This window comes from Oryctolagus cuniculus, chromosome X, assembly GCF_964237555.1.
Source record: "Oryctolagus cuniculus chromosome X, mOryCun1.1, whole genome shotgun sequence".
In the NCBI taxonomy this organism is placed as follows: domain Eukaryota; kingdom Metazoa; phylum Chordata; class Mammalia; order Lagomorpha; family Leporidae; genus Oryctolagus; species Oryctolagus cuniculus.
Genome location: NC_091453.1, coordinates 50583854 through 50610767, shown reverse-complemented (window position 1 = coordinate 50610767; position 26914 = coordinate 50583854). Strand labels below are relative to the sequence as shown.

The following is a 26914-nucleotide window of genomic DNA, read 5'->3' as shown; positions in this document are numbered from 1 at the left end:
TTTGTAATATATAATCTTGAGCAATTGTATATAACTTGAAATGACTATATATACACATATATATTTTTTCCTCTTTACTTATAGCCAAAGCTTTGATATTGGGAAGATGGATAGGAATTGTACCGAACCTGAAATGATGGTAAGGATCACCTTAAATATTGGAGAAACAGGTTGACAAAATACATTTTATGGTGTTATAAACCTAGAATAGCTTACTCCAGTTTGTGAACAGATTATCTATTGAGCACATTATTTAACATGTCAGTGCATTAGTTTCTATAAAATTTGTATAATAATATAACCTACCCTATAGGCTTTACACATGTGTTAATGTATGTAAAAATTGGGGCTGATGCTGTGGTGGGGCATGTAAAGCTGCCGCCTGCAGTGCCAGCATCCCATATGGGCACTGTAAAAGTCCTGGCTGCTCCACTTCCAATCCAGCTTTCTGCTGTGGCCTGGGAAAGCAGTAGAGGACAGCACATGTACCTAGGCCCCTGCACCTGCATGGGAGACCCGGAAGTAGCTCCTGGCTCCTGGCTTCTGGATTCGGATCAGCCCAGCTCGGGCTGGTGTGGCCATTTGGGGAGTGAACCAGTGGATGGAAGACCCATCTCTCTCTCTCTCTCTCTACCTCTGCCTCTCTGTAACTGCCTTTCAAATAAATACATAAATCTTTATATATATATATACACATATATATATGTGTGTAAAGCTCATTAAGAAGTGTTTGGCTATATATAAGTTTTAGCTTTTATTATTATATGTTTAAAAATTCCAGATTTTCCCCAACCACTCAGATAGGATTGGCCATGAAAGCTAATTCTAATACTTAATTTAAAAAAATCACAATGATGTGAATAAATCTGATGTAAAATTATTACATGTCCTAGCAAATTGGAATTTTAAAAATATCCATTTGGAGGTGTGCATTTGGCTTGGCAGATAAGACATTGTTGGGATGTGATATCCCATATGGGAGTACCTGGGTTTGAGTCCAGGCTCCACTCCTAATTCCAGCTTCCTGCTAAAGAGAACATTGGGAAGCAGAAGTGCTGGCTCAAGTAGTTGGGTCCCCGCTACCTATATTAGAGACCTGAATTGAGTTCTTGGCTCTCATCTTTAGCCTGGCCCAGCCTGGACTATTGGGGCCATTTTGGGACTGAACCAGCAGACAGGAGCTGTTTCTCTGTTTGTGTCTCAAATAAAATAAATGAATAAATAAATTAAAAATATATATGACCCAAAAAATCTTGAAAAAATACATCTTTGCATTAAATGTAACTGAATACCTATAAGGTGTCCCTAGCACTGTGATATATGGGAAATAAAAAAGAAGCATAAAATGTAGCATCTACTCTTAAACAGCTTATGTTTGAATAATAAAACTAGTACAAGTAAATGTAATGAAATGTTATTCAGGCTTTAAAAGGAAGGAAATTCTGACATGTTAAAATATGAACTGTTGAGCACATTAAACTAAGTGAAGTAAGTCATTCACTGAAAGATAAAATACTGTATGGCTCTACTTTTATGAGGTATCTAGAATAGTCAGATTCATAAGACAGAGAGTAAAATGACAATCACAAGGACTAGAGGTAAGAGGGAATGGTAGATAATTTTTAATGAGTACAGAGTTTCAGTTTTTCAAGGTGAAAGATATTCTGGAGATAGATGGTGATGATGTTTGTATAACAGTGTAAATATATTTAATACTACTGAACTGTATACTTAAAAATGGCTAAGATGATCAATTTTATGTTGTAGGTATTATAACAATTAAAAATACTAATAATATATAGTGATAGTGTCACTTAATCAAATGTTATATAACAATGAGAATCAATACACCAAATAAGTACAACAATATGGATATTCTCCTCATATATAATGTTGACTAAACAAGCCTTAGTGTTAGGGGAGATGATTCAGATTTTTTTTTGAAGATTTCTGTATTTTAAAGGTAGAGTGACAGAGAGAGAGCCTTCCAGGAGCTGGATTGGAAACGGTGTAGCCTTGAGCCAGCACTCCAAGATGGGATGTGGGCATTCCAAGCAGTAGCTTAACTTGCACACTAATATGTCCACCCCCAATTCAGACTTTTAGCACGGATTATATCTGGCTGTTCTAGAATTTTGTTCAAATGGAATGATAAAGTATGTACTATTTTATGTCTGGCTTCTTTTTCTTCCCATTGATTTTGATATTCATCCATTTTGTTATGGCTTGCTGATGTCTTGACCCCTTTATTATTATGAATTAGCTACAATATGAGGGGTCTTCAAAAAGTACATGGAAATGTATATCATGAAAAATTGCATGGATTTAAAAAATTTTACACCAAAAGTAAATTTTTCTTTTAATTCTGTTTTCCATAAAGTTGTTGAAGTAACCTTGTATTTCTCAGAAGTTTCATATTTATTCCATGAAAATGCCCCGGGGGAGCTTGTAAGTTCTTAGAGAGCTGTTCTGCAATAATAATGATATTCAGTAATTTATATGCATTTTGTTTGTTCCATCTTAGTTTTGGAATTAAAAAAGTCAGAGATATGACATCCCAAATATGTTGTTCTACTTTTACGGGGCCTTAATATACTTAGCATATTTTTGTTCTTTTAAAAATGTGATCTATTGATCATCTTTTCCTGGGCCTACCATCTTCATTATATGTAGAGGTAGACTTCATTGAATAGGGTTCATTCTTTCAAATTGTGAATCTTAGTTAAACATGCCCATACTGACTGGAATCACCCCCTGTATCACTGCAGATGTGACTAGAGAAACTGACTTGATTGAGTGATATGTTATCTATTTTAAAATGTACCTGAGTTGGGAGAAATCTTCTCTATAGGAAATTATGTATGTTCCTACTGAAATGATGTTTGGTCCAATAGGTTAATCCCAACTAGGCTGTGAAACCTTTGAGAGAGGGATTGTATCTATTTCTGTCTTTCTATGGAGGCCTAGTACAATGTCACCTATGCAGTAGGTGCTAAAGTGACTAAATTAAATATTTCTGTGCCTTATTTTTAAAAGTGGTAACTATAGAGTACTTTAATGCTAAAGCACTAAATATGGTAACACAATTAAATTATAAATAATCCAGGAATATAACCATTACCGTATGATTCTTAGACAATATTCGGTATGGATAGCATAATGATGAGACATATCCTAAGACATATGTGATTGCTTCAGGAAATACTATATGCTAAAGATAACTTAGTTTGTGAAGATGCTTGTTGTTGTATAAGTGCTATTCAGTAGTTGTACTGTAGTTTAACCTTCATTTAAGTGCTTTCTTTATATCTTTAATTATAGGCTAAAATTCTACGTTTACTAGCTACCACTTACTTGGAATGGGATTACAGAGAATATTACGATAAGGCTCTTAGTGCTATAATCCTGGCAAATAAGGTATAAAAAGTTTTCACTTTTGAATATTAATGATTTTGAAATAATTAATTTAAAATATTTTAGCAGACACATATTTATGGGGTTATCAAAACTATAAAAGAAACACATACTGCATAGACCTAAGAATATCATGTTTGGCTGTGTGTTTCTATTATGTAATGTTAAGTCAAGGTAAATATATCTATCTCCTCACACATTTAAATTTCTTTATAGTGAAAACATCCAAAATTCTACTTTCCACTTTTTAAAATAGAAAAATATACAGTACATTAACATTATCCGTAATTACTCTATGGTGCATTAGAACCCCAGAGCTTCTCCTATCTAACTATAACTTGATACCCATTAATCAACCTTTTACTCATTTCTCTTTCCCTGCTTTCCTCTCTAGCCTCTGGTAATTACCATTATACTTTTAACTTTTATGAGATCACCCTTTCTTTTAGATTCTACATATGAATGAGATCATGCAATACCTCTTTTTCTGTGCTCAGCTTCTTTCACTTAACCTAATGGCCTCCAGTTCCATCCATGTTGTTGTTGATGACAAAATCCATTATTTTTTTATGGCTGAGTAGTATCCCAGTGTGTGTATGTACTAATGTACTGCATTTTCTTCATCCATTCTTTAGTGGATAGACATATAGATTGTTTCCATTTCTTGGGTATTGTGAATAGTGCTGCAGTACATGGGCATGCAGGTGTCTCTTTGACAGTCTGATTTCATTTCCTTTGGATATATACCCAGTAGTGGGATTGCTGGATCATATGGTAGTTCCAGTTTTAATTTTTTCCACAGTGGCTGCAGTATTTTACATTCTCACCAACAGTGTGCCAGAGTTCTCCACATCCTTGTCAGCATTTTTTCTTTTTGATAATACCCAAAATAACTGGAATGAGGTGATATCTCATTGTGGTTTTGATTTGCATTTCCTTGATGATTATTAATGTTGAGCATTTTTCATCTGTTGGCCTTTCGTATGTCTTCTTTTGAGAAATGTGTCTAGATCCACTGCCCATTTTTTTTTTGTTTTTTTTTTTTTTTTAATTTATTTAATGAGCATAAATTTCCAAAGTACAGCTTATGGACCACAATAGCCTCCTCCCCCCCACCGTGTCTTCCCTCCCATCCACAATGCTCCCCTCTCCCACTCCCTCTTCCCTTCCCCTTCACATCACAATTAATTTTCAATTATCTTTATATACAGAAGATCAATTTAGCATATGTTAAGTAAAGATTACCACATTTTGCTCCCACACAGAAACATAAAGTGTAAAATACTATTTGAGTACTAGTTATAGCATTAATTAAACACCTAAGAGTAATTGTGTATTAATTACAGAGCTCAACCAATAGTTTTAAGTAGAATATAAAATGCATCTTTTGCATTGTTGTGGCTTCCCCCCGACCTCCCTCCCTCCCGTGGCCCTCCCCTCACCCACTTCCTCTCCCCTCTCCCCCCTTCATCACGTTTCATTTTCGGTTACCTTCATATACCGAAGATCAATTTAGTATATATGAAGCAGGGATTTCAACAGGTTGCACTCACACAACCGAACCAGGTATAGGGTATTGTTCGACTAGTAGTGTTGTTTTTGAGTTTCATAGATAAACATATTAAGGACAGAGATCCTGCGAGGGGAGCATGAACCCAGTGACTCCGTTGTTGATTTAACAATTGGCACTCTTATTTATGACGTGTGTGTGTGTGTGTGTGTGTGTGCTTTTTAGTTTTTGAGTTCCTCACAGACTGGATATTAACGCTTTGTTAGATGCGTGGCTTATAAATATTTGCTTCCATTCTGTAGGTTGTGTTCTCTGTCAATTGTTTCCTTTGCTGTGTAGAAGCTCTTCAGTTTGATGAAATCTCATTTCTCTATTTTTGCTTCTGTTTCCTGTGCTTTTGGGGTCTGATCCAAAAAAACCCTCTCCCATTCCAGTGTCCTACATGTTTTCCTCTAGCAACTTCAAAGTTTCGGGTCTTACATTGAGGTCCTTAATGCATTTTGTGTTAATCGTTTGTACTTGGTGAGAGACAGGCATGACTAGTGTATTGCCTCCTGATTTGTTCTTGTTACTCAAGGTTGCTTTGGTTCCAGTCCTATGCAAATTTCAGTAGTGCTTTTCTTATTTCTGTGAAAAATGTCAGTATATATATTTTAAAAGATTTAGTTTATATATTTGAAATGCAGAGTGAAGAGAACAAGAGGCAAAGAGAGAAAAAGAGATCTTATGTCTGCTGGTTCACTCTTTAAATGGCAGCAACGGCCAGGACTAGGCCAGGCTGAAGCCAAGAGGCTGGAACTCCATCTGGATCTCCTACGTTGGTGGCAAGGGCCCAAGTACTTGGAACATCATCCACTGATTTCCCAGGCATATGAGCAAGGGGCTGGATTGGAAATTAAGCAATCAGTACTCAAACAAGCACTCTGACTGAAGTGGGATGCTGAGGTTACAAGCAGCAGCTTAACCAACAGTGCCACAACACTGGCCCCTCATTGGCATTTTTGATAAGGACTATATTCAATCTAAATCACTCTGGATAATATGGACATTTTAATTATGTTGATTCTTCCAATTCATGAGCACAAAATGTCGATCCACTCCTTTGTGTACTTTTGTCTTTTCTTTTTTTAAAGATCTATTTTTATTTACTTTAAAGGTAGAATGATGGAGAGAGAGATCTTCCATCCACTGGTTCACTCCCCAAATGGCCACAAGGGATGGGATTGGGCCATGCCAAAGCCAGGAGCCCAGAACTCAACCTGGGTCTCCCACGTAGGTGACAGGGACCCAATCATGGGCCATCTCCCACTGCTTTCCAAGGTGCTGAATCAGAACTGGTGCTCCAGTATGAGATGCCAGCAGTGCAAGTAGCGGCTTAACCTGCTGTGCCACAGTGCTGACCCCTAGACTATTAAATGTGTTGCCATGTAACTTATCATAGTAATCCCTAACAATTCTTTATGTTTCTGTGATATAATCTGTTAAGTATTTGTTTGCATCTCTGATTTTGTGCATTTGAATCTTCTTCCTTTTTTCCTTAGTCTAGCAAGGAGTTCTTCAATTTTGTTTACCTTTTCAAAGAACCAGCTCTTTGTTTCATGGATTTTTTTTTTTAGTATTTTTTCTTAGCCAGTGTGTCATTTATTTATACTCTCCATTTTGCTATTTCTTTCCTTCTGCTGATTTTGGAATTGACTTGTTCTTTTTTTTCTAGTTCCTTGAGGTGCAGTAGAAATTGTTTCTTTGAACTCTTTCTGCTTTTTTTCTTGTAGGCATTGCTTGTAAACGTCCCTCTTCATATTGCTTTTGTTGTATCTAGGTTTTTGGTGTGTCACGTTTCCATTTTCATTCATTTCAAGAAAACTTAAAATTTCCTCCATAATTTCTTCCTTGATTGATTAGTTGTTCAAGGATAAATTATTTAATTTCACTATATTGATGTAGTTTTCAATGTTTTACTTGTTATTGACTTCCAGTTTCATTGCATTGTGTTCAGAAAAGACACTCAGTATGATTATATATATATTTTAATTTTTATTTAATGAATATGAATTTCCAAAGTACAGCTTATGGATTACAATGGCTTCCCCCCCAATAACTTCCCTCCCACCCGCAACCCTCCCCTTTCCCTCTCCCTCCCCCCTTCCATTCACATCAAGATTCATTTTCAATTCTCTTTCTATACAGAAGATTAGTTTAGCATATATTAAGTAAAGATCTCAACAGTTTGCACCCACATAGAAACACAAAGTGAAAAATACTGTTTGAGTACTAGTTATAGCATTAAATCACAATGTACAGCACATTAAGGACAAAGATCCTACATGAGGCGTAAGTGCTCAGTGACTCCTGTTGTTGCCTTAACAAATTGACACTCTTGTTTATGGCATCAGTAATCACCCTAGGCTCTTGTCATGAGTTGCCAAGGCTATGGAAGCCTTTTGAGTTCACCAACTCTGATCATATTTAGACAAGGTCGTAGTCAGAGTGGAAGTTCTCTTCTCCCTTCAGAGAAAGGTACCTCCTTCTTTGATGACCTGTTCTTTTCACTGGGATCTCACTCGCGGAGATCTTTCATTTAGTTTTTTTTTTTTTTTTTTTTGCCAGAGTGTTTTGGCTTTCCATGCCTGTAATACTCTCATGGGCTTTTCAGCCATATCCGAATGCCTTAAGGGCTGATTCTGAGGCCAGAGTGCTGTTTAGGACATCTGCCATTCTATGGGTCTGCTGTGTATCTCACTTCCCATGTTGGATCGTTCTCTCCCTTTTTTATTCTATCAGCTAGTATTTGCAGACACTAGACTTGTTTATGTGCTCCCTTTGGCTCTTAGTCTTATCATTATGATCAATTGTGAACAGAAATTGATCACCGGGACTAGTGAGATGGCATTGGTACATGCCACCTTGATGGGATTGAGTTGGAATCCCCTGGTATGTTTCTAACTCTACCGTTTGAGGTAAGTCAGCTTGAGCATGTCCCGAATTGCACATCTTTTCCCTCTCTTATTCCCACTCTTATATTTAACAGCGATCACTTTTCAGCTAAGTTTCAACACTTGAGAATAACTGTGTATTGATTACAGTATTCAACCAACAGTATTAAGTAGAACAAACAAAAAAAATACTAAGATGGATAACGTATTAAGTTGTTCATCAACAGTCCGGGCAAGGGATGATCAAGTCACCGTTTCTCATAGTGTTCATTTCACTTTAACAGGTTTCCTTTTTGGTGCTCAGTTAGTTGTCACCGATCAGGGAGAACATATGGTATTTGTCCCTTTGGGACTGGCTTATGTTACTCAGCATGATGCTTTCCAAATTCCTAACAGGGATCACTTTTCATTTAAAATTTAAACACCTAAGAATAATTGTGTGTTAATTACAGAGTTCAACCAATAGTACTAGAACAAAAACAATACTAAAATGGATAAAGTATTACATTGTACATTAACAGTCAGGACAAGAGCTGATCAAGTCACTGTTTCTCATAGTGTCAATTTCACTTCAACAAGTTTCCCCTTTGGTACTCAGTTAGTTGTTGTTGATCAGGGAGAACATGATATTTGTCCCTTTGGGACTGGCTTAATTCACTCAGCATGATGTTTTCCAAATTCCTCCATCTTGTTGCAAATGACCGGGTTTCATTGTTTTTGACTGCTGTATAGTATTCAATAGAGTACATGTCCCATAATTTCTTTATCCAGTCTACTGTTGATGGGCATTTGAGTTGGTTCCAGGTCTTAGCTATTGTGAATTGAGCTGCAATAAACATTAAGGTGCAGACAGCTTTTTTGTTTGCCAATTTCATTTCCTTTGGGTAAATTGCAAGGAGTGGGATGGCTGGGTTAAATGGTAGGGTTATATTCAGGTTTCTGAGGAATCTCCAGACTGACTTCCACAGTGACTTAAACAGTTTGCATTCCCACCAACAGTGGGTTAGTGTCCCTTTTTCCCCACATCCTCTCCAGCATCTATTATTGGTAGATTTCTGAATGTGAGCCATTCTAACAGGGGTGAGGTGAAACCTCATTGTGGTTTTGATTTGCATTTCCCTAATTGCTAGAGATCTTGAACATTTTTTCATGTGCCTGTTAGCCATTTGGATTTCCTCTTTTGAAAAATGTCTATTGAGGTCCTTGACCCAACTCTTAAGTGGGTTGTTTGTTTTGATGTTGTGGAGTTTCTTGATTTCTTTGTAGATTCTGGTTATCAACCCTTTATCTGTTGCATAGTTTGCGAATATTTTTTCCCATTCTGTCGGTTGCCTCTTCACTTTCCTGACTGTTTCTTTTGCAGTACAGAAACTTCTCAATTTGATGCAATCCCAAATGTTAATTTTGGTTTTGACTGCCTGTGATTCTGGGGTATTTTCCAAGAAGTCTTTGCCGGTACCTATATCTTGCAGGGTTTTTCCAATGCTCTCTAGTAATTTGATGGTGTCGGGTAGTAGATTTAAGTCTTTAATCCATGTTCAGTGAATTTTTGTGTAAGGTGAAAGGTAGGGGTCTTGCTTCATGCTTCTGCACGTGGAAATCCAGTTTTCCCAGCACCATTTATTGAATAGACTGTCCTTACTCCAGGGATTGGTTTTGTATCCTTGATCAAATATGAGTTGGCTGTAGATGTTTGGATTGATTTCTGGTGTTTCAATTCTGTTCCATTGGTCTATCCATCTGTTTCTGTACCAGTACTATGCTGTTTTGATAACAGCTGCCCTGTAGTATGTCCTGAAATCTGGTATTGTGATGCCTCCGACTTTGTTTTTGTTGTACAAGATTGCTTTAGCTATTCGAGGTCTCCTGTGTCTCCATATGAATTTCAGCATCATTTTTTCCAGATCTGAGAAGAATGTCTTCGGTATCTTGATTGGTATTGCATTGAATCTGTAAATTGCTTTTGGGAGAATGGACATTTTGATGATATTGATTCTTCCAATCCATGAGTATGGAAGATTTTTCCATTTTTTGGTATCCTCTTCTATTTCTTTCTTTAAGGTTTTGTAATTTTCATCATAGAGATCTTTAATGTCCTTGGTTAAGTTTATTCCAAGGTATTTGATTGTTTTTGTAGCTATTGTGAATGGGATTGATCTTAGGAGTTCTTTCTCAGCCATGGTATTGCCTGTGTATACAAAGGCTGTTGATTTTTGTGCATTGATTTTATATCCTGCAACTTTGCCAAACTCTTGTATGAGTTCCAATAGTCTCTTAGTAGAGTTCTTTGGGTCCCCTAAGTAAAGAATGGTATCATCTGCAAAGAGGGATAGTTTGAGTCCCTCCTTCCCAATTTGTGTCCCTTTAATTTCATTTTCTTGACTAATAGCTCTGGCTAGAACTTCCAGAACTATATTGAATAGCAGTGGTGAGAGTGGGCATCCCTGTCTGGTACCAGATCTCAGTGGAAATGCTTCCAACTTTTCCCCATTCATTATCCTGTTGGCCATGGGTTTTTCATAAATTGCTTTGATTGTATTGAGGAATGTTCCTTCTATACCCAGTTTGCTTAGAGTTTTCATCATGAAAGGGTGTTGTATTTTATCAAATGCTTTCTCCACATCTATTGAGATAATCATATGGTTTTTCTTCTGCAGTCTGTTAATGTGGTGCATCACATTAATTGATTTGCGAATGCTAAACCATCCCTGCATACCAGGGATAAATCCCACTTGGTCTGGGTGGATGATCTTTCTGATGTGTTGTTGCATTCTATTGGCCAGAATTTTATTGAGGATTTTTGCATCTATGTTCATCAGGGATATTGGTCTGTAATTCTCTTTCAATGCTGCATCTTTTTCCAACTTAGGAATTAAGGTGATGCTGGCTTCATAGAAAGAATTTGGGAGGATTCCCTCTTTTTCGATTTTTCTGAATAGTTTGAGAAGAATTGGAGTTAGTTCTTCTTTAAATGTCTGGTAGAATTCAGCAGTGAATCCATCTGGTCCTGGGCTTTTCTTTGTTGGGAGGGCCTTTATTACTGTATCAATTTCTGTCTCAGTTATGGGTCTGTTTAGGTTTTCTATGTCTTCCTGGTTCAATTTAGGTGGGTTGCATGTGTCCAGGAATCTATCCATTTCTGATAGATTTCCCTGTTTGCTGGCATACAGGTCCTTGTAGTAATTTCTGATGATTCTTTTTATTTCTGTAGTGTCTGTTGTTACATTTCCTTTTTCATCTCTGATTTTATTGATTCGGGTCTTTTCTTTTTTTAGTTAGTTGGGCCAATGGGGTGTCAATTTTGTTTATTTTTTCAAAAAACCAGCTCCTCGTTTGGCTGATTTGTAATATTTTTTTTTGGATTCAATCCTGTTGATTTCTTCTCTGATTTTAATTATTTCTCTTCTCCTACTAGATTTGGGTCTGATTTGCTGCATATTTTCTAGATCCTTGAGGTGAATTGAAAGCTCATCTATTTGGTGCCTTTCCCATTTCTTGATGTAGGCACCTATTGATATAAACTTTCCTCTTAACACTGCTTTTGCTGTATCCCATAAGTTTTGGTATGTTGTGCTGTTATCCTCATTTACTTCCAGAAAATTTTTGATTTCTCTTTTAATTTCTTCTATGACCCATTGTTCATTCAGGAGCATGTTGTTCAATCTCCATGCGTTTGCATATGCTTTAGGGATTCCTGAGTTGCTAATTTCCAACTTCATTCCTTTATGGTCTGAGAAGCTGCATCATATGATTCTAATTCTTTTGAATTTGCTGAGACTTGCTTTATGGCCTAGTATGTGGTCAATCCTAGAGAAGGTTCCATGTACTGCTGAGAAGAATGTAAATGCTTTATGTGTAGGATGAAAAGTTCTGTATATATCTGTTAGATCCATTTGGGCTATAGTGTCGTTTAAATCTACTGTCTCCTTGTTGATCTTCTGTCCTGTTGATCTGTCTATTTCTGGGAGTGGGGTATTGAAGTCCCCCAGTACTATTGTATTGGGGTCTAAGTCTCCCTTTAAATCCCTTAACAAATCTTTTAAATAAGCCAGTGCCCTGTAATTAGGTGCATATATATTGATAATCGTTATATCTTCCTGTTGAATTGATCCCTTAATCATTATATAGTGCCCCTCTTTGTCTCTCCTAACAGTTTTTGTGGTAAAGTTTATGTTGTCCGATATTAAGATGGCTACACCCGCTCTTTTTTCATTTCTGTTGGCATGGTATATCTTTTTCCAGCCTTTCACTTTCAGTCTGTATGGATCTTTATTGGAAAGATGTGTTTCTTGTAAGCAGCAAATAGATGGGTTTTGTTCCTTAAGCCAATCAGCCAATCGGTGTCTTTTAACTGGACAGTTCAGGCCATTAACATTCAATGTGACTATTGATAAGTAGTAGCTTTGCCCTGCCATTTGCCAAAGATATTTTCTGATATATGTTTTGAACTTCCTGTGATCTTTTGGTGTGAGATTTCCTTCATTTACCTTCTTTCATATTGATGACCGTGTTTCTGTGTTTCTGTGTGTAACACATCTTTAAGCATCTTTTGCAGGGCTGGACGAATGGCGACAAATTCTTTCAATTTCTGTTTGTTGTGAAAGGTCTTTATTTCACCTTCATTCACAAATGAGAGCTTAGCAGGATATAATATTCTGGGCTGGCAGTTTTTCTCTCTTAGTTCCTGGGCTATATCTCGCCATTCCCTCCTAGTTTGTAGGGTTTCTGATGAGAAGTCAGCTGTGAGTTGGATTGGAGATCCTCTGAGAGTAATCTGATATTTCTCTCTTGCACATTTTAGGATCTTTTCTTTATGTTTCACTGTGGTGAGTTTAATTACAACGTGTCGTGGTGAGGATCTCTTTTGGTCATGTTTATTAGGGGTTCTATGAGCTTCCTGTACTAGGATGTCTCTGTCCTCCAAACCTGAGAAATTTTCTGCTAATATCTCACTAAAAAGGCCTTCTAATCCTTTCTCCCTCTCCATGCCTTCAGGAACTCCTAGAACCCGAATGTTGGGTTTTTTAATAGTATCCTGAAGATTCCCGACAATATTTTTTAGATTTCTAATTTCCTCTTCTTTTCTTTGGTTTGATTGTATATTTTCCTGTGCTCTGTCTTCTAAGTCTGATATTCTTTCTTCTGCTTCACCCATTCTGTTTTTAAGGCTCTCTAATGTGTTTGTCATTTGATCTATTGAATTCTCCATTTCATTATGATTTCTTGTCACTATCACAGTTTCATTTTCTACTAGTTGTTTCATTTCATTTTGATTCCTCCTTAATATTTCATTTTCACGAGAGAGATTTTCTATCTTGTCCATTAAGGATTTCTGTAGTTCAAGAATTTGTTTTTGAGAACTTCTTGTTATTATCAATTTTTTGAGATCTGCTTCTTGCATTTCTTCTATCTCATCATCTTCATAATCTTGAATTGGGGTGTCATTTCATTTGGGGGCATCATAGTGTCTTCCTTGTTCTTGTTACCTTGGCTTTTGCGTTTGTTTGGCATATTGGAGATATTCTTGTTTTTTTCTCGTTATACTGTGTCTCTAGATTAAGAGGACTGTCTGCTTCTGATGGATCCTTAGAGGCTGTGATGGGTGTGGCCAGAGAGCTCTGGTTCTACAGGGTTAAGGGTGTACCAAAGGTGATTCACCCTGATTGTTCTCTTGCTCGCTCTCGCTGTCTCTGTCTCTCTCTTTCTCTCTCTCTCTTTTTTTTTTTTTTTGACTCAGTTGGGAAGTAATTCCATACAGCTGAGTGGAATTGAGAGTAGTTGATGTATGAAATCTGGCCCCTGTGGGTATTCGTTTGCTTACCAGAGTCAGGTTTTTCTGCTTGGCTAATGAGGGGCACCCGCTTTACATATGGAAAATGATGTGCACCGCTTTACTTACGTAAAATGGCTCCTGTCCTTTGTCTTGCTCGGCTTTGTAAGGTGAGTGGAGAGAGAGGCTAAATATCCGTGTGGGTTCCCCTTATTTATTTGATTTTTTTCTTTCCTCCAGCCAGCCTGGTGAACTTTCCCCAATGGGGTTTCAGGCCTCGTTCTCTTCAGGCTCTTTCTGCCTTTCCCCGCCAATGTCTCGGGTTACCAAGAGGTTTTTTGTCTCACCTCCCCTTCCAGCGCTGGCACCCAGACTCTGCAGCTCCGGCGGCTCTGGTGGCTCAGGCGGCTCCTGCGGCTCGGCTTCCACGCAGTGGGCGACCTTGCTCTCCCCGTAGGTCCTCCGAGTCACAGCCACTAGATCTGGAAGAGTTTCCTCTGCAATTTTTCCCTGATCCTTTTCCTGAGGCTACCGTACCTCCACTTTTATTAAACTATCTTTTCCCGGACTATCGGTGCGCGCCCTCACTATTCTGCCATCTTGGCTCCGCCCCTCTCTGATTATATATTTTTTAATTTATCGAGACTTGCTTTGTGGGCTACCTACTACATGATCTGTCTTGGATCTGTGCTATTGAGAAGAATGTATTCTACATCTATTGTATGAAATGTTTCTGTACCCTATGTGCATGTGTTATTTGCTTCTTTTCTCTTATAATTTTGAGAATCTTTTCGTTATTTTGAATCTTAGATGTCTGTTAGGTCTTATTGATATTGGGTGCAATTTAACTCTGCTGTTTCTTTATTGATTTTCTGTCTGAATAATCTATCCATTTCTGAAAGGGGCATGTTAAAGTCCCCTTACTGTTATTGTATTGAGAACTATCTATCTTCATGTCTGTTAATATTTGCTTTATGTATTTGTTCTGATTTTGGCTGCATATATACCTATAATTGTTATTCCCTCACACTAAATTGAACTCATTTTCATTATATAATGACTTTCCTTGTCTCTTCTTACTGCTTTTTATTTAGAAATCTATTGTATCTGACATGAGTGTGGTACTCCTGCTTTCTTTTGGGTTCTGTTCGCATAGAATATCTTATTCCATTCTTTCATTTTCTGCCTATTCATGTTTTTAGGAATGAAGTGTTTCTTATAAGCTGTATACAATTGGGCCTTGTTTTTGTATCTATTTGGTCACTCTGTCTTTTAATTTGATAATTTAAACCATTTACATTTAAGGTAATGAACAGGTAAGGTTTTACTACTGCCACATTGATAACTTGTTCTCTAGTTTTATTGAAGTTTCTCTCTCTCTCTCTCTCTCTCTCTCTCTCTCTCTCTCACACACACACACACATATACACACAAAACCTTCTTTTGTGGTTAATGGACTTTCTTAGTAAGGTGTTTTGATGACTTGTTTATTATTTCTGGTTATCTATGATAGATTTTTGCTTTGTGGTTACCATCAGACTTACAAAAATCTTTTATTTTTTATAGGAAGCTATTTCAAAAATAAGACATTTAGCATTGGTTATAAACATAGGAAAAGATATAAAAAAAGAAAGAGGTAAAATACTAATAAAGAAATCTACATTTGTATTCCATCCTCCCCTTATTTTTTGAATTTTTGATGTTCCATGTTACCTTTTTTTTAAAGATTTATTTATTTATTCAAAAGCGGAGTAGGGGAGAGAAAGAGAGAGAGAGAGAGAATCCTGCAGGTCTGGAACAAGCTGAAGCCAAGAGACAGGAATCCATCCTTGTCTCCCACATAGCTGGCAGAGGTCTAAGTACTTGGGTCATCTTCTGATGGTTTCCTAGGTGTATTAGCAGGAAGTTTGATCAGAAGCAAAGCCAGGCCTCAAACTGGTGCTCAGATATGGGATGCCAGCATTGCAAACAGCAATTTAATCCACTTTCCCATGATGCCAGGCCCCAAATTATTTCTTTCTATGATGCCTGTATCTTAATATTTAATGCAGTTATTATTGTTTTTAATCTTCACATTAAATGGTTTATATACCCTATGTACAATATTTGAGAATTCTGAGTTTTCTACCTTCTGATATTTTTTCTTCTTACTTGTTAGTGTGTCTTTGTTTCATTTGAAGGATCCTTTTTAGCATTTCTTGTAAGACAGGCCTGGTGGTGATAAATTTGCTCAGCTTCTGTTTGGGAATGTCTTTATCGCTCCCTTGCACAGGAGGAATAGTTTCTCTGAATATAATATTCTTGACCAGCAACTTTTTTCCTTTAGTACTGTGAAAGTCTTATTATGTTCCCTCTTGGCTTGTATGATTTCTATGGAGAAGTCCACAGTCAGGCAAATTGGGACTCCTGTATGTGTTGTTTCTTTTCTTTTATAGTTTTGAGATCCTCTGTTTATCTTTAACCTTGGGGTAGTCTTGGTTGGGTTGAATATAACATGACCTTTGGCCTTCTTGTACCTGAATAGTCGTATTTTTTTTTCAGGTTTGAGAAGTTATCTGTCACTACTTCTTTTAGTATGTTTTTTATCCCTTTGACAGTCTTAAGTTCCTTCTGGACTCCAATAAAGTGGGTATTCGCTCTTTTCAAGTTGTCCCAAAGTTCCTTTAAGCTTTCTTCATGCCTCCTGGTTCTGTTTTCTTTTTAAATTGCATATGTTCAAGTAGTCAAGTTCACTGGTTATTTATTCTGTTTGTTCTCTTCTGTTATTGATCTTTTCTGTGATGTTTTAAATTTTGTTTAGTGTACTTTGCAATTGAAAGCTTTCTGTTTGATTTTTCAAGATTACTTCCATGTCTCCGTTATATTTCTCTGTGAGAGTATTAAATCATTTCTGTGTTCTTTTGAAATTTATCAAGTTTCCTTAAAATGAATATTTTTTAAATCTTTGAATAGTTGAAAATTTCAGTTCATAGATGTTGGGTTTCTGACACTGTATTTTGTTCATAAGGTGAGATCTTGATTCCTGGAAATTCTTGACACTTGTTGGTATACAATGTTATCTACACACTGAGGTATTAGAATTTATAAACGATCTACTTATTTTCTCTGAGCCTGTGGACGCTGCTGACACTTCAGCACTGGATGGTGTCCTAAGTTGAGGAATGCTTCAAGTCCACTTTCAGTGTACCATCTAGTCTACTTCAGTCTCAGAGGACTCCCTGAGCTCAAATTTGCTTTTGATCAACAGTTGTTATGTTGTTCATAATGAACTGGGCTGTTGTCCAAGAAGGGGAGATCACTCGATATAAGCCTCTTCCTGTGGCTGAGGTAACCTAGTCCCATGGCTACCAATGCTACAATGCTAGATTACACCCAGAGCCCACTGCCTACTGAGACCAGTGCAGCCTGGGGGTATGTCCAAAACACACCCTTTTATGGTCTATCTACTGCTGAAGTGGACTTACTGCCTGATGCAACTCCTACCTGCCATTGGTGATGCCAGCTGGTGTATAAGACTGATCAGCTGGAGCCACGGAACTCTACTTGGCACTGAAGCAGTTCCCTCCATCCCGAGGTACCATTAGTGCCTGCTCAATGTTGCGTTTTATCAGCCTGGCGCTGAGTCCTAAAACAATCATGTGGTTCCTTGCTGTCTGCCCAAGGTTGTAGGAGGGGTGATAGAGGCAGTGTGTACAGTTGCCCTGGTAGGCAGTAGGTGGTTCACACCTGGGTTTCATAGTCATCAGGTCCCATGCAGTCCTGGGGATACACACCAGGCCCACATGAAGTTGGTGGTGATATATGTGGAAACAGGTCCATTCCACCAGGGCACAGGCCTGATATTGGGGATAATTCTAGATACTTTGTCCACAAAGTGTGGATGAGGCCTGTTAGATTCTACCTAGTGTTGGGCTTCACTAGTTCAGCATTAGTTCTAAGACATAGCCTTGTGGATTCTTGCCATCTTTCCAAGGTTGTGAGAGGGTGATAAAGACATCCTTTTGGTTTCCCGGACTGGTACTAGGCTGGGACATGCCTAGGTCTCATTCTCAGACCCGCTTGAGGCTTATAATGGCACATGCTGGAATGAGTCTGTCCCATCAGAAGGCAAGTCTCTGCTGGATACTGGGACAAGTCCAGAGACAGTCTGTAAGCATGACTGGAGGGTAGAGACTGTTTGTCTTTATCAGGCAGGAGTCTTTCAGCAGCAGGCTGGGCTCTGAGCTCTAAGGCAAGGTCCTAAGCTCCCTCCCCTGCCATGCTCCACAAAAGCGAGAGTCTTTTTTTAAAACTTTTATTTATTAAATATAAATTTCAAAAGTACAACTTTTGGATTATAGCAGTTCTTCCCCCCATAACTACCCTCCCATCCGCAAACCATCCCATTTCCTACTCCCTCTCCCACCCCATTCTTCATAAAGATTTATTTATAATTATCTTTATATACAGAAGATCAACTCTATACTAAGTAAAGATTTCAACAGTTTGCACCCACACAGAAACACAAAGTATAAAGTACTGTTTGAGCACTAGTTATATTGTTAATTCACATAGTACAACACATGAAGGACAGAGGTCCTACATGGGGAGTGAGTGCACAGTGACTCCCGTTGTTGATTTAACAATTGACACTCTTATTTATGACGTCAGTGATCACCCGAGGCTCTTGTCTTGAGCTGCCAAGGCTATGGAAAGCCTCTTGAATTCGCCAATTCCGACCTTATTTAGACAAGGCCATAGTCAAAGTAGAAGTTCTCTCCTCCTTTCAGAGAAAGGTACTTCCTTCTTTGATGGCCTGTTCTTTCCGCTGGGATCTCACTCACAGAGATCTTTCATTTAGGTCATTTTTTGGCCACAGTGTCTTGGCTTTCCATGCTTGAGAAACTCTCATAGGCTTTTTAGCCAGTTCTGAATGCTTTAAGTGCTAATTCTGAGGCCAGAGTGCTGTTTAGGGCATTTGCCATCCTATGAGTCTGCTGTGTATCCCGAGAAGCTAGAGTCTTGTTCTACTTTCTGCTGGAGGTTGGGAGAGAGGAAGTGGAAGCCACCTGGCTATGGACACTCCAAATAGTCTGCAGATATGGATCTGGAGCAAGGGTCCATGGGGCTCTATACAATTCTGAATTTTATCACAATGTGATTCAATTCCATCTCCCTCCCACAAGTAGGAGGCAGCTCTCTCCAAGGTGGGCTACTTGGAGCTGGGGGAATAGTAACGTGGGCAACTTTTTTCTTCTTGTTTTCTTCAGTGCAACTCTTACTATTATTACACTAAAACCAGGTACTGTGGTCTCTAACCTGCTTTTGTAGCTCTTGTGTAGGTGACTTGGAGTGTGAATAGCCATTCCAGTTGGTGTCTCTGAGGTGATGTACAATGCAGCATCTTACTGAGATGCCATCTTGTTCTACCCTCTTTTTTTAAGTTTTGATTCACATCTTGATACCCAATTTAGATGCTAGCTTCAATATTTCTCTTTTTCTAACAGGTTGTTACAGTATCATCTCCAACACAGAAAGGAAAAATGAAATATTGCTATAGTCAGAATGTGTACCCTTAAAACTCATATGTTGAAATGCCACTCCCCAGTATGATGGTATTAGGAGATGACAATTTTGGGAGATTAGTTCATGAGGTCGAACCCCTTTGGGTGATATTAATGCCCTTATCAAAAAGGTCCAAGAGCGCTTAGTCACCCACTCCACCAGATACTGTTTATGAGGAAGCAGGCTCTCATCAGACACTGAATCTGCTGCTGCATAACCTTGGAGTTCTTGGCCTCCAGTACTGTGGATAATAAATTTCTGTTGTATATAAGCCACTCAGTTTATATTTTGCTAATAGCACCCTGAATAGACTAAAACAAGTATTCCTCTTGAATACCAGAGATAATTTGAGAAACTTTTCTTTAGTACAAGACAGAATAGATTCTTTCCACTGCGAGCTTTTAGGATAAAGATGTAATGGTGATAAAAAAAATACACAGATAATAGGATTTAATTTATAAAGCAACTTTAGTGGTTCACTTTCAGCTCATGCTCATAAATTACATATAAACATGCATATACTTGGACTTCTTAATAAGGAAGACCAGCTGGCTGATGATCCTTTAAAAAGAGATTCAATTATGATCAATATGTTTCACTTAATAAATATACTGACATATTTTAGAAATAATTTCTTCCAATCAGAAGAGAAACATGAAAATGGATAGTTCAATTAACCAGAGTATTAAATTCCCCAACAGTGCATTTATTTCAACTATATTTTCCTGACATTTATGTGATGTGGATGAAGTTACTTAGTGCTGAAGAAAATTCTCTAACATTTAGAATTTTAAAACATTGCAGATATTAATAGACAGGAACATTTTTGAAAATTGCATTCTTTCATTTACTAATATGCAAATCCAAATAACAAACAGAAACTGAGACAACTCAGGAAGTAGCATACTGGCAATATTGCTTCTTGCCAACCTCTCCTTTTTGTTTACTGGATACGTAAGTGCAATTTTTTTAAAAAAAGATTTATTTATTTATTTGAAAGTCAGAGTTACACAGAGAGAGAAGGAGAGGCAGAGAGAGAGAGAGTTCTTCCATCCATTGGTTTATTCCCCAATTGGCTGCATTGGCCAGAGCTGCGCTGATCCGGAGCTAGGAGCCAGGAGCTTCTTCCGAGTCTCCCATGTGGGTGCAGGGGACCAAGGAGTTGGTCCATCTTCTACCGCTTTCTCAGGCCATAGCAGAGAGCTGGATCAGAAGTGGAACAGCAGGGACGCGAACCGGTACCCATATAGGATGCTGGCGCTGCAGGCAGTGACTTTATGTGCTATGCCACAATGCTGGCCCCAAGTTGCAATTTTTAAAAAAGATTTATTTATTTATTTGAAAGGCAGAGTTAAAGAGAGGCAGAGAGAAAGAGGTCTTCCATCTGCTGGTTTAGTCCCCAAATGGCCGCAAGAGCTGGAGCTGCACCAACCCGAAGGCAGAAGCCAGGAGAATCTTCCAGGTCTTCCATGCAGGTGCAGGAGCTCAAGGAATTGGGCCATCTTCCACTGCTTTCCCAGGCCATAAGCTGGATCAGAAGAGGAACAGCCGGATCTTGAACTGGCGCTCATATGGGATGCTGGCACTACAGGCTGAGGCTTTTACCTGCTATGCCATAGCACCAGCCCCCAGAAGTTGCAGTTTTATAGCAGTGATCACTCACCTGAATTGTTCATGACCTATCACATTTGAAAGTTAAATTACTTAACTAACATAGCTTAAATTGATGCAGTATGATTTTAATCTCAATCTCAATATACACTTCTAAAAGGTTTATTTGAGGAATAATTTCAAATTTTCCAAAAAGTTAAGAATAAGAATAGTTCAAAGAACACCTGTATATACTTTAACCAGATTCATCTGTTGTTAATATTTTGAAAGCTTGTTCCTTCGCTCTCTATTGCCCTCCCTCCCTTTCTTCCTGTCTTTTTCCTCTCTCCCCATATCTCTCTATATATTCCCCACAATGACGAACTTTCATTTCTTCTTGCTGATAAAGTATTAGTCTTGTATCAGGTATTGCACTTAACCTGTCATGTCTTTCCAGTCTTCTGTAATCTGGAACATTTCCACAGTCTTTCGTGTAATTGACAGTTTGGAAAAATATGGGAGCCCCCACTTTTTTTTTAACCCAAAGTTCTTTGTTTGGTGTTAATCTGTTGTTACCTCATGATTAGATTTAAAATTATGCATTCCTGGCTGGAATGCTACGTAAGTGTACTGAACTCTTAGGGCATCTTTTTTGAATGTACGTGATAACATGTATTGCTCATTGGGAATGTTGATATTGAGCACCTAGTCAGAGGTGTTGTGTGATTTCTTCAGTGCATACTTAAGTATTTTTTCCCTTAAACTAATAAAAAATTGGTAGGGAGACCTACAGATCATGGATGTATCTTGCTCTCCATTAAAATATCCCTGTAGGGTACCATTCTTGCCTGAACCAGTCTTTATTATAACAGTTACCAAAATAGCCTTTTCTTCTTAAATTTTTTATTTATGTGAGAGGAACAAATTTCTTATATTTCATATTTACAGATTTAAAAGTATAATGATACCCTTCCCACTCACACTTCCACCTTTCCTCTTTCTTTCTTATTTATAAAAATTTTTACAATGACATACTTTTAGTTTATTTTATGATCACAAACTTAACCATCCACTAAATAAAGAATTCAGCAAGTAGTAAGAAGAAAAATCACTGTTCCTCAAGAGTACAGACAGTGGCTGTAAACAGTAATGGAATCTCAAAATGTCAATTTCACTCATATACATTACTTTTTTTAAAGAGTTGTTTTATTTATTTGAAAGAGAGTTACAGAGAGAGAGAGAGAGAGGTCTCCCATCCGCTGGTTCACTCCCAGATGGCTGCAAACGGTCAGAGCTGGGCCTATCCAAAGCCAGGAGTCAGGAGCTTCTTCCAGGTCTCCCACATGGGTGCAGGGGCCCAAGGACTTGGGCCATCTTCTATTGCTTTCCCAGGCCATAGCAGAGAGCTGGATCAGAAGAGGAGCAGCTGGGACTAGAACCGGTGCCCATATGGGATGCCAGTGCTTCAGGCCAGGGCTTTAACCCACTGTGCCACAGCACTGGCCCCCTCATATACATTACTTTTTTTGTATTCTGTATATAAGTTACCACAAATCATGGAAAACGTATGGCATTTGTCTTTTGGGGACAGGCTTATTTCACTAATAATGGTTTTCAGTTGCATCCATTTTGTTGCAGAAGACAGGATTTCATTTTTTTATGGTTGAGTAGTATTCCATAGTGTATATTTACCATGTTTTCTTGATGGACATCTGGGTTGATTCCACATCTTAACTATTGTGAATTGAGCTGTGATAAACATGGAAGTACAGATAACTTGTTCATATGCTTTTATCATTTAGTCTGGGTAAATTCCCAGAAGTGAGATGGCTGGGTCATATAGTAGATCTATTTTCAGATTTCTGGAGAATCTCCATACCATCTTCCATAATGGTTGTACTAGTTTACATTCCCACCAACGGTGTATTAGGGTACCTTTTTCTTCACATCCTCACCAGCACTTACTGTTTTTTGATTTCTGTGTGATAACCATTCTAACTGAGGTGATGCGAAACCTCATTGTGGTTTTTATTTGCATTTCCCTGATGGCTAATGATCCTGAGCATATTTTCATGTGTCTGTTGGCCATTTGGATTTCATCCTTTGAAAAATGCCCATTCATGTCCTTTGCCCATTTCTTAACTGGATTGTTTGTTTTGTTGCTGTTGAGTTTCTTGGGATCTTTATAGATTTTGGATATTAATCCTTTATCAATTGCCTAGTTTTCTCAGCACTCAGCATTCTGTAAGCATGAGCTCTCTCTTCTTTTGTTTAATATTTGTTTACTTATTTATTCTCTGAATTTGTATCTTCCTGCTTTTTCACTTATTTATGATTTATACTGCCTTTGTTCTTTAATAGTTTTAGTGAGGTATAATTGATATACAATGAATGGTGTATATTAAAGTATAAAATCAGATGAATTTTGACAAATGTATATACCTATGAAAAAATAATAATCATAACCAAGATAATGAATGCAGTCGTCTCTCAGTATCCACAGGGGATTGATTCCTGGACCCCAGTGTGTACTAAAATCTGTGAATATTCAATTCTCTTATAGAAAATAGCATAGCATTTGTATATAACCTATGCACATTCTCCCATATACTTTATTTAATTTAAAAAGTTACTTATTTGAGACGCAGAGAGAAAGAAAGTGAGAGAGAGAGAGCTCCCATCCAATTACATTGACTGGGGCTATAGCTGTCTGAAACCAAGATCTGGACAATTCAGTCTCTCACATGCGTAACAGGAACTCAATCACTTGAGCCATTATCCCTGCCTCCCAGAGTCTACATTAGCAGGAATCTGAAGTCAGGAGCCAAAAGGGGGTATTGAACTCAGGCACTCTAATATAGGACACATAAAATGCCTGCCACTTTGTGAACTTTCTGAAGACCTTTCATATGCACGGATTTCAAAATTATTTTGCACCAAAATGAACTTATCTTTTAATTCTATTTTTTCACAAACTTTTTGAAGTACTCTTATACAGTCTATAACAAAATGCAAAGGAATTACTGCACAAAATTCAGAGTGGTGTTTACCTCTGTGGAGAAGTGAGGAGGATGCAAAATGAGCAAAGGTTCATTGGTGGCTTCTAAGGTGGTGGTAATGTTCTGTCTCTTAACTTTTTTTTTAATTACTCAGTGTACTAACATGTTTTATATACTTGTACGTATGTATATTTATATGATATACTTTACATTAAAAAATGCGTGCATGGGGCTGGCGCTATGGGATAGCGGATAAGTCCACTATCTGCAGTGCTGGCATCCCATATGGGTGCCGGCTTGAGAGAGAGTCATTGAGATCTGAATTCAAATCTCAGCTCCACCACTTACCAACTGTGCAACCATGGATAAATTACTTCACTCCACCTGGGCTTCAGGGTCCTCTTTTGCAAAGCAGAATTCACAATACTTACCTTGTACACTTGTTGTATCTGGAGATTGTTCCTTAATAACTCTATTTGGCAAAAAGGGAAAAAAGCAAACAAAAATTTAAAGAAGACTGAAAAATAAAAGCAAGAAAAATTACAGGCCGGCGCCGCGGCTCACTAGGCTAATCCTCTGCCTGTGGCGCCAGCACCCTGGGTTCTAGTCCCAGTTGGGGCGCCGGTTCAGTCCCGGTTGCTCCTCTTCCAGTCCAGCTCTCTGCTGTGGCCCGGAAGTGCAGTGGAGGATGGCCCTGGCCAGTGGAGGATGCTTGGGCCCTGCACCCGCATGAGAGACCAGGAGGAAGCACCTGGCTCCTGGCTTCGGATCAGTGCAGCGCGCCGGCCGTAGCGGCCATTTGGGGGTTAAAACAACGAAAGGAAGACCTTTTTCTCTGTCTCTCTTGCTCACTGTTTAACTCTGCCTATCAAAAAAAAAAAAAAAAAAAAAAAAAAAAAAAAAAAAAAGAAAAAAGAAAAATTACAGAGAAGACAAGGATATTGATGGTAGGGAGAAAGTTGATTAATTTAACAGCCAATCATGGGGCTGGCGCTGTGCTTTAGTGGTGAAAGCCACTGCCTACAGTGCCGGTATCCCATATGGGTGCCAGTTCAAGTCCCGGCTGTTCCACTTCTGATCCAGCTCTCTGCTGTGGCCTGGAAAAGCAGTAGAAGATAGCCCAAGTCCTTGGGCCCCTGCACCTGTGTGGGAGGCCCGGAGGAAGCTCCTGGCTCCTTGCTTTGGATCGGCACAGCTCCAGCTGTTGTGGCCAACTGGGGAGTGAACCAACAGATGGAAGACCTCTCTCTCTCTCTCTCTCTCTGTGTGTGTGTCTCTGCCTCTCCTTCTCTATGTAACTCTGACTTTTAAATAAATACATAAATCTGAAAAAAAAAAACAGGCAATCATTCATGACTTCTGAAAGTGTAACTTCAAGATGCAATAATACATAAGGGCTGGCACTGTGGCATAGCAGGTAAATCTGCTGTGTGCAGTGCATGCATCCCATATGGGCACCGGTTCAAGTCCTAGCTGCTCCACTTCCAATCCAGTTCTCTGCTATGGCCTGGGAAAGCAATAGATGGCCAGGCCCTTGGTCCCCTGCACCCACGTGGGAGACCTGGAGGAAGCTCCTGGCTTCAGATCAGCACAGCTCCAGCCGTTGAGACCATCTGGGGAGTGAACCAGTGGATGGAGGATCTCTCTCTCTCTCTCTCTCTCTGCCTCTCTGTAACTCTGCCTTTCAAATAAATAAATAAATCTTTTTTTTCCTGATCAAGGCTCATTTATTGAACAAATCCAGTAGTATTTAAACATGACCAGTTGTTCACAAAAAGGAGCACAAAAGATTTACATATCAAAAAGGCTTTTAAGGTTACAAAGAGTTCCCAATAAGGTTCTTAATTATTGATTACAAGGGTACAATAAAACACTTAGGTGATAAATGCAGGTTTCAGGTGTGACTGATTATCTAAATAAATAAATAAATCTTTAAAAAATGTGCATAATACAGGGCAAATTTTGATAGAAGTGATGATCTGATAATATAATGGAAAGTATCCATTTTCTGAAGCTGTTAAGTAATTAAATCAAAGATAAAAACAGAATGTTAACTTGTGTGGGTATCTCAGACTTAAGGAAAACAGACACTGCCAAGATCTGGAAGATCTGTACATCTCTGAAGGTAAATGAGAATTGTACCTGATCCATATTCCATTGTCCCTGTGGGAAACGTGGCAATGCAATAAATTAAAATTGGTGACCTTAGTTTATTCTTTGTATTGGTGTCACCTATATTTACAAAGCCTTTTAATACTAGTGGTTACTTTTTCTAACTCACACATGAATAGCTATAATTATTTGTTCATGCAGAGACTAATTGGGTTTGTAGAGAGAAAAGTTCTGGTCTGTGGACCTAGAGTGCAATTTTAATGTTAACCAGCTGTTTAAAGATGTGTCCTACCCTGTAAGGCCAAAGAGGAACCAGAGGAGAGATCATAGATGGCTCAAGGAAGGGCCAACTGACAGTGACTTGGAAACATCATTTAGAGTACATTGTTATTAGTGGTTGACATGACAGGCAGATCCTATAGAAAAGAGAGTTCCCTTCTATCTCGTTCTATTTACACAGGACCTTTAGTTATTGCATCTCAAAAGAAAACAGATCTAATGATATTTGGAGTTTCGCTTACCAAGAATATGGCCTCAGATTCACGCAATTTAAGTACTGACCTTGCCATTAAGTATTTGTAACTCAATAGAAATGTTGGCAAGCTGTTTACCTCATATTATTTCATTTAGAAAGAGTACATTAGAAAACATCCTCAGGGATAGACCGGATGTTATTATATGATCTTTTATAATTTTGATCTCCTTTGATCATGAGTCATCCTGCAGTGGTTGAATAAAACAGGCAATCACTTGAAAATTGTCTTTTACATTCCACAGTTATAATATCATTGTGATTTCTTTGTTTGAAATAGGAGCATTTAAGTACAACTGGGCTTTACTTAAAGTTGAAAATCCTCTTGAAAGGCGAAACAGCTAATGAAGAACTCCTTGAAGGTATCATCTTTCTTTGTGAAGAGCATACAATGTTGACATGTTACCACCAATTCGTTGAATATAAGATCTTTTGTAGTATAATTTGATAATGGCAGAGAAGGAAACTGATCACATAGGAATGGGAAAAGATTGCTAGCCAGGAATAAAG

General features: G+C 38.3%; 1 protein-coding gene across 1 annotated transcript in view; it reads left to right on the top strand.

The window, feature by feature from the left end:
• The window catches only part of TEX11 (testis expressed 11), a 295189-nt gene that overhangs the window by 113816 nt on the left and 154459 nt on the right, over window positions 1-26914 (top strand). Inside the window, exons 9-11 of the mRNA XM_017349668.3 lie at window positions 85-139; window positions 3322-3417; window positions 26685-26766. Coding sequence (XP_017205157.3) covers window positions 85-139; window positions 3322-3417; window positions 26685-26766 — 233 coding nt within the window. The remainder of the gene's footprint in view (window positions 1-84; window positions 140-3321; window positions 3418-26684; window positions 26767-26914) is intronic.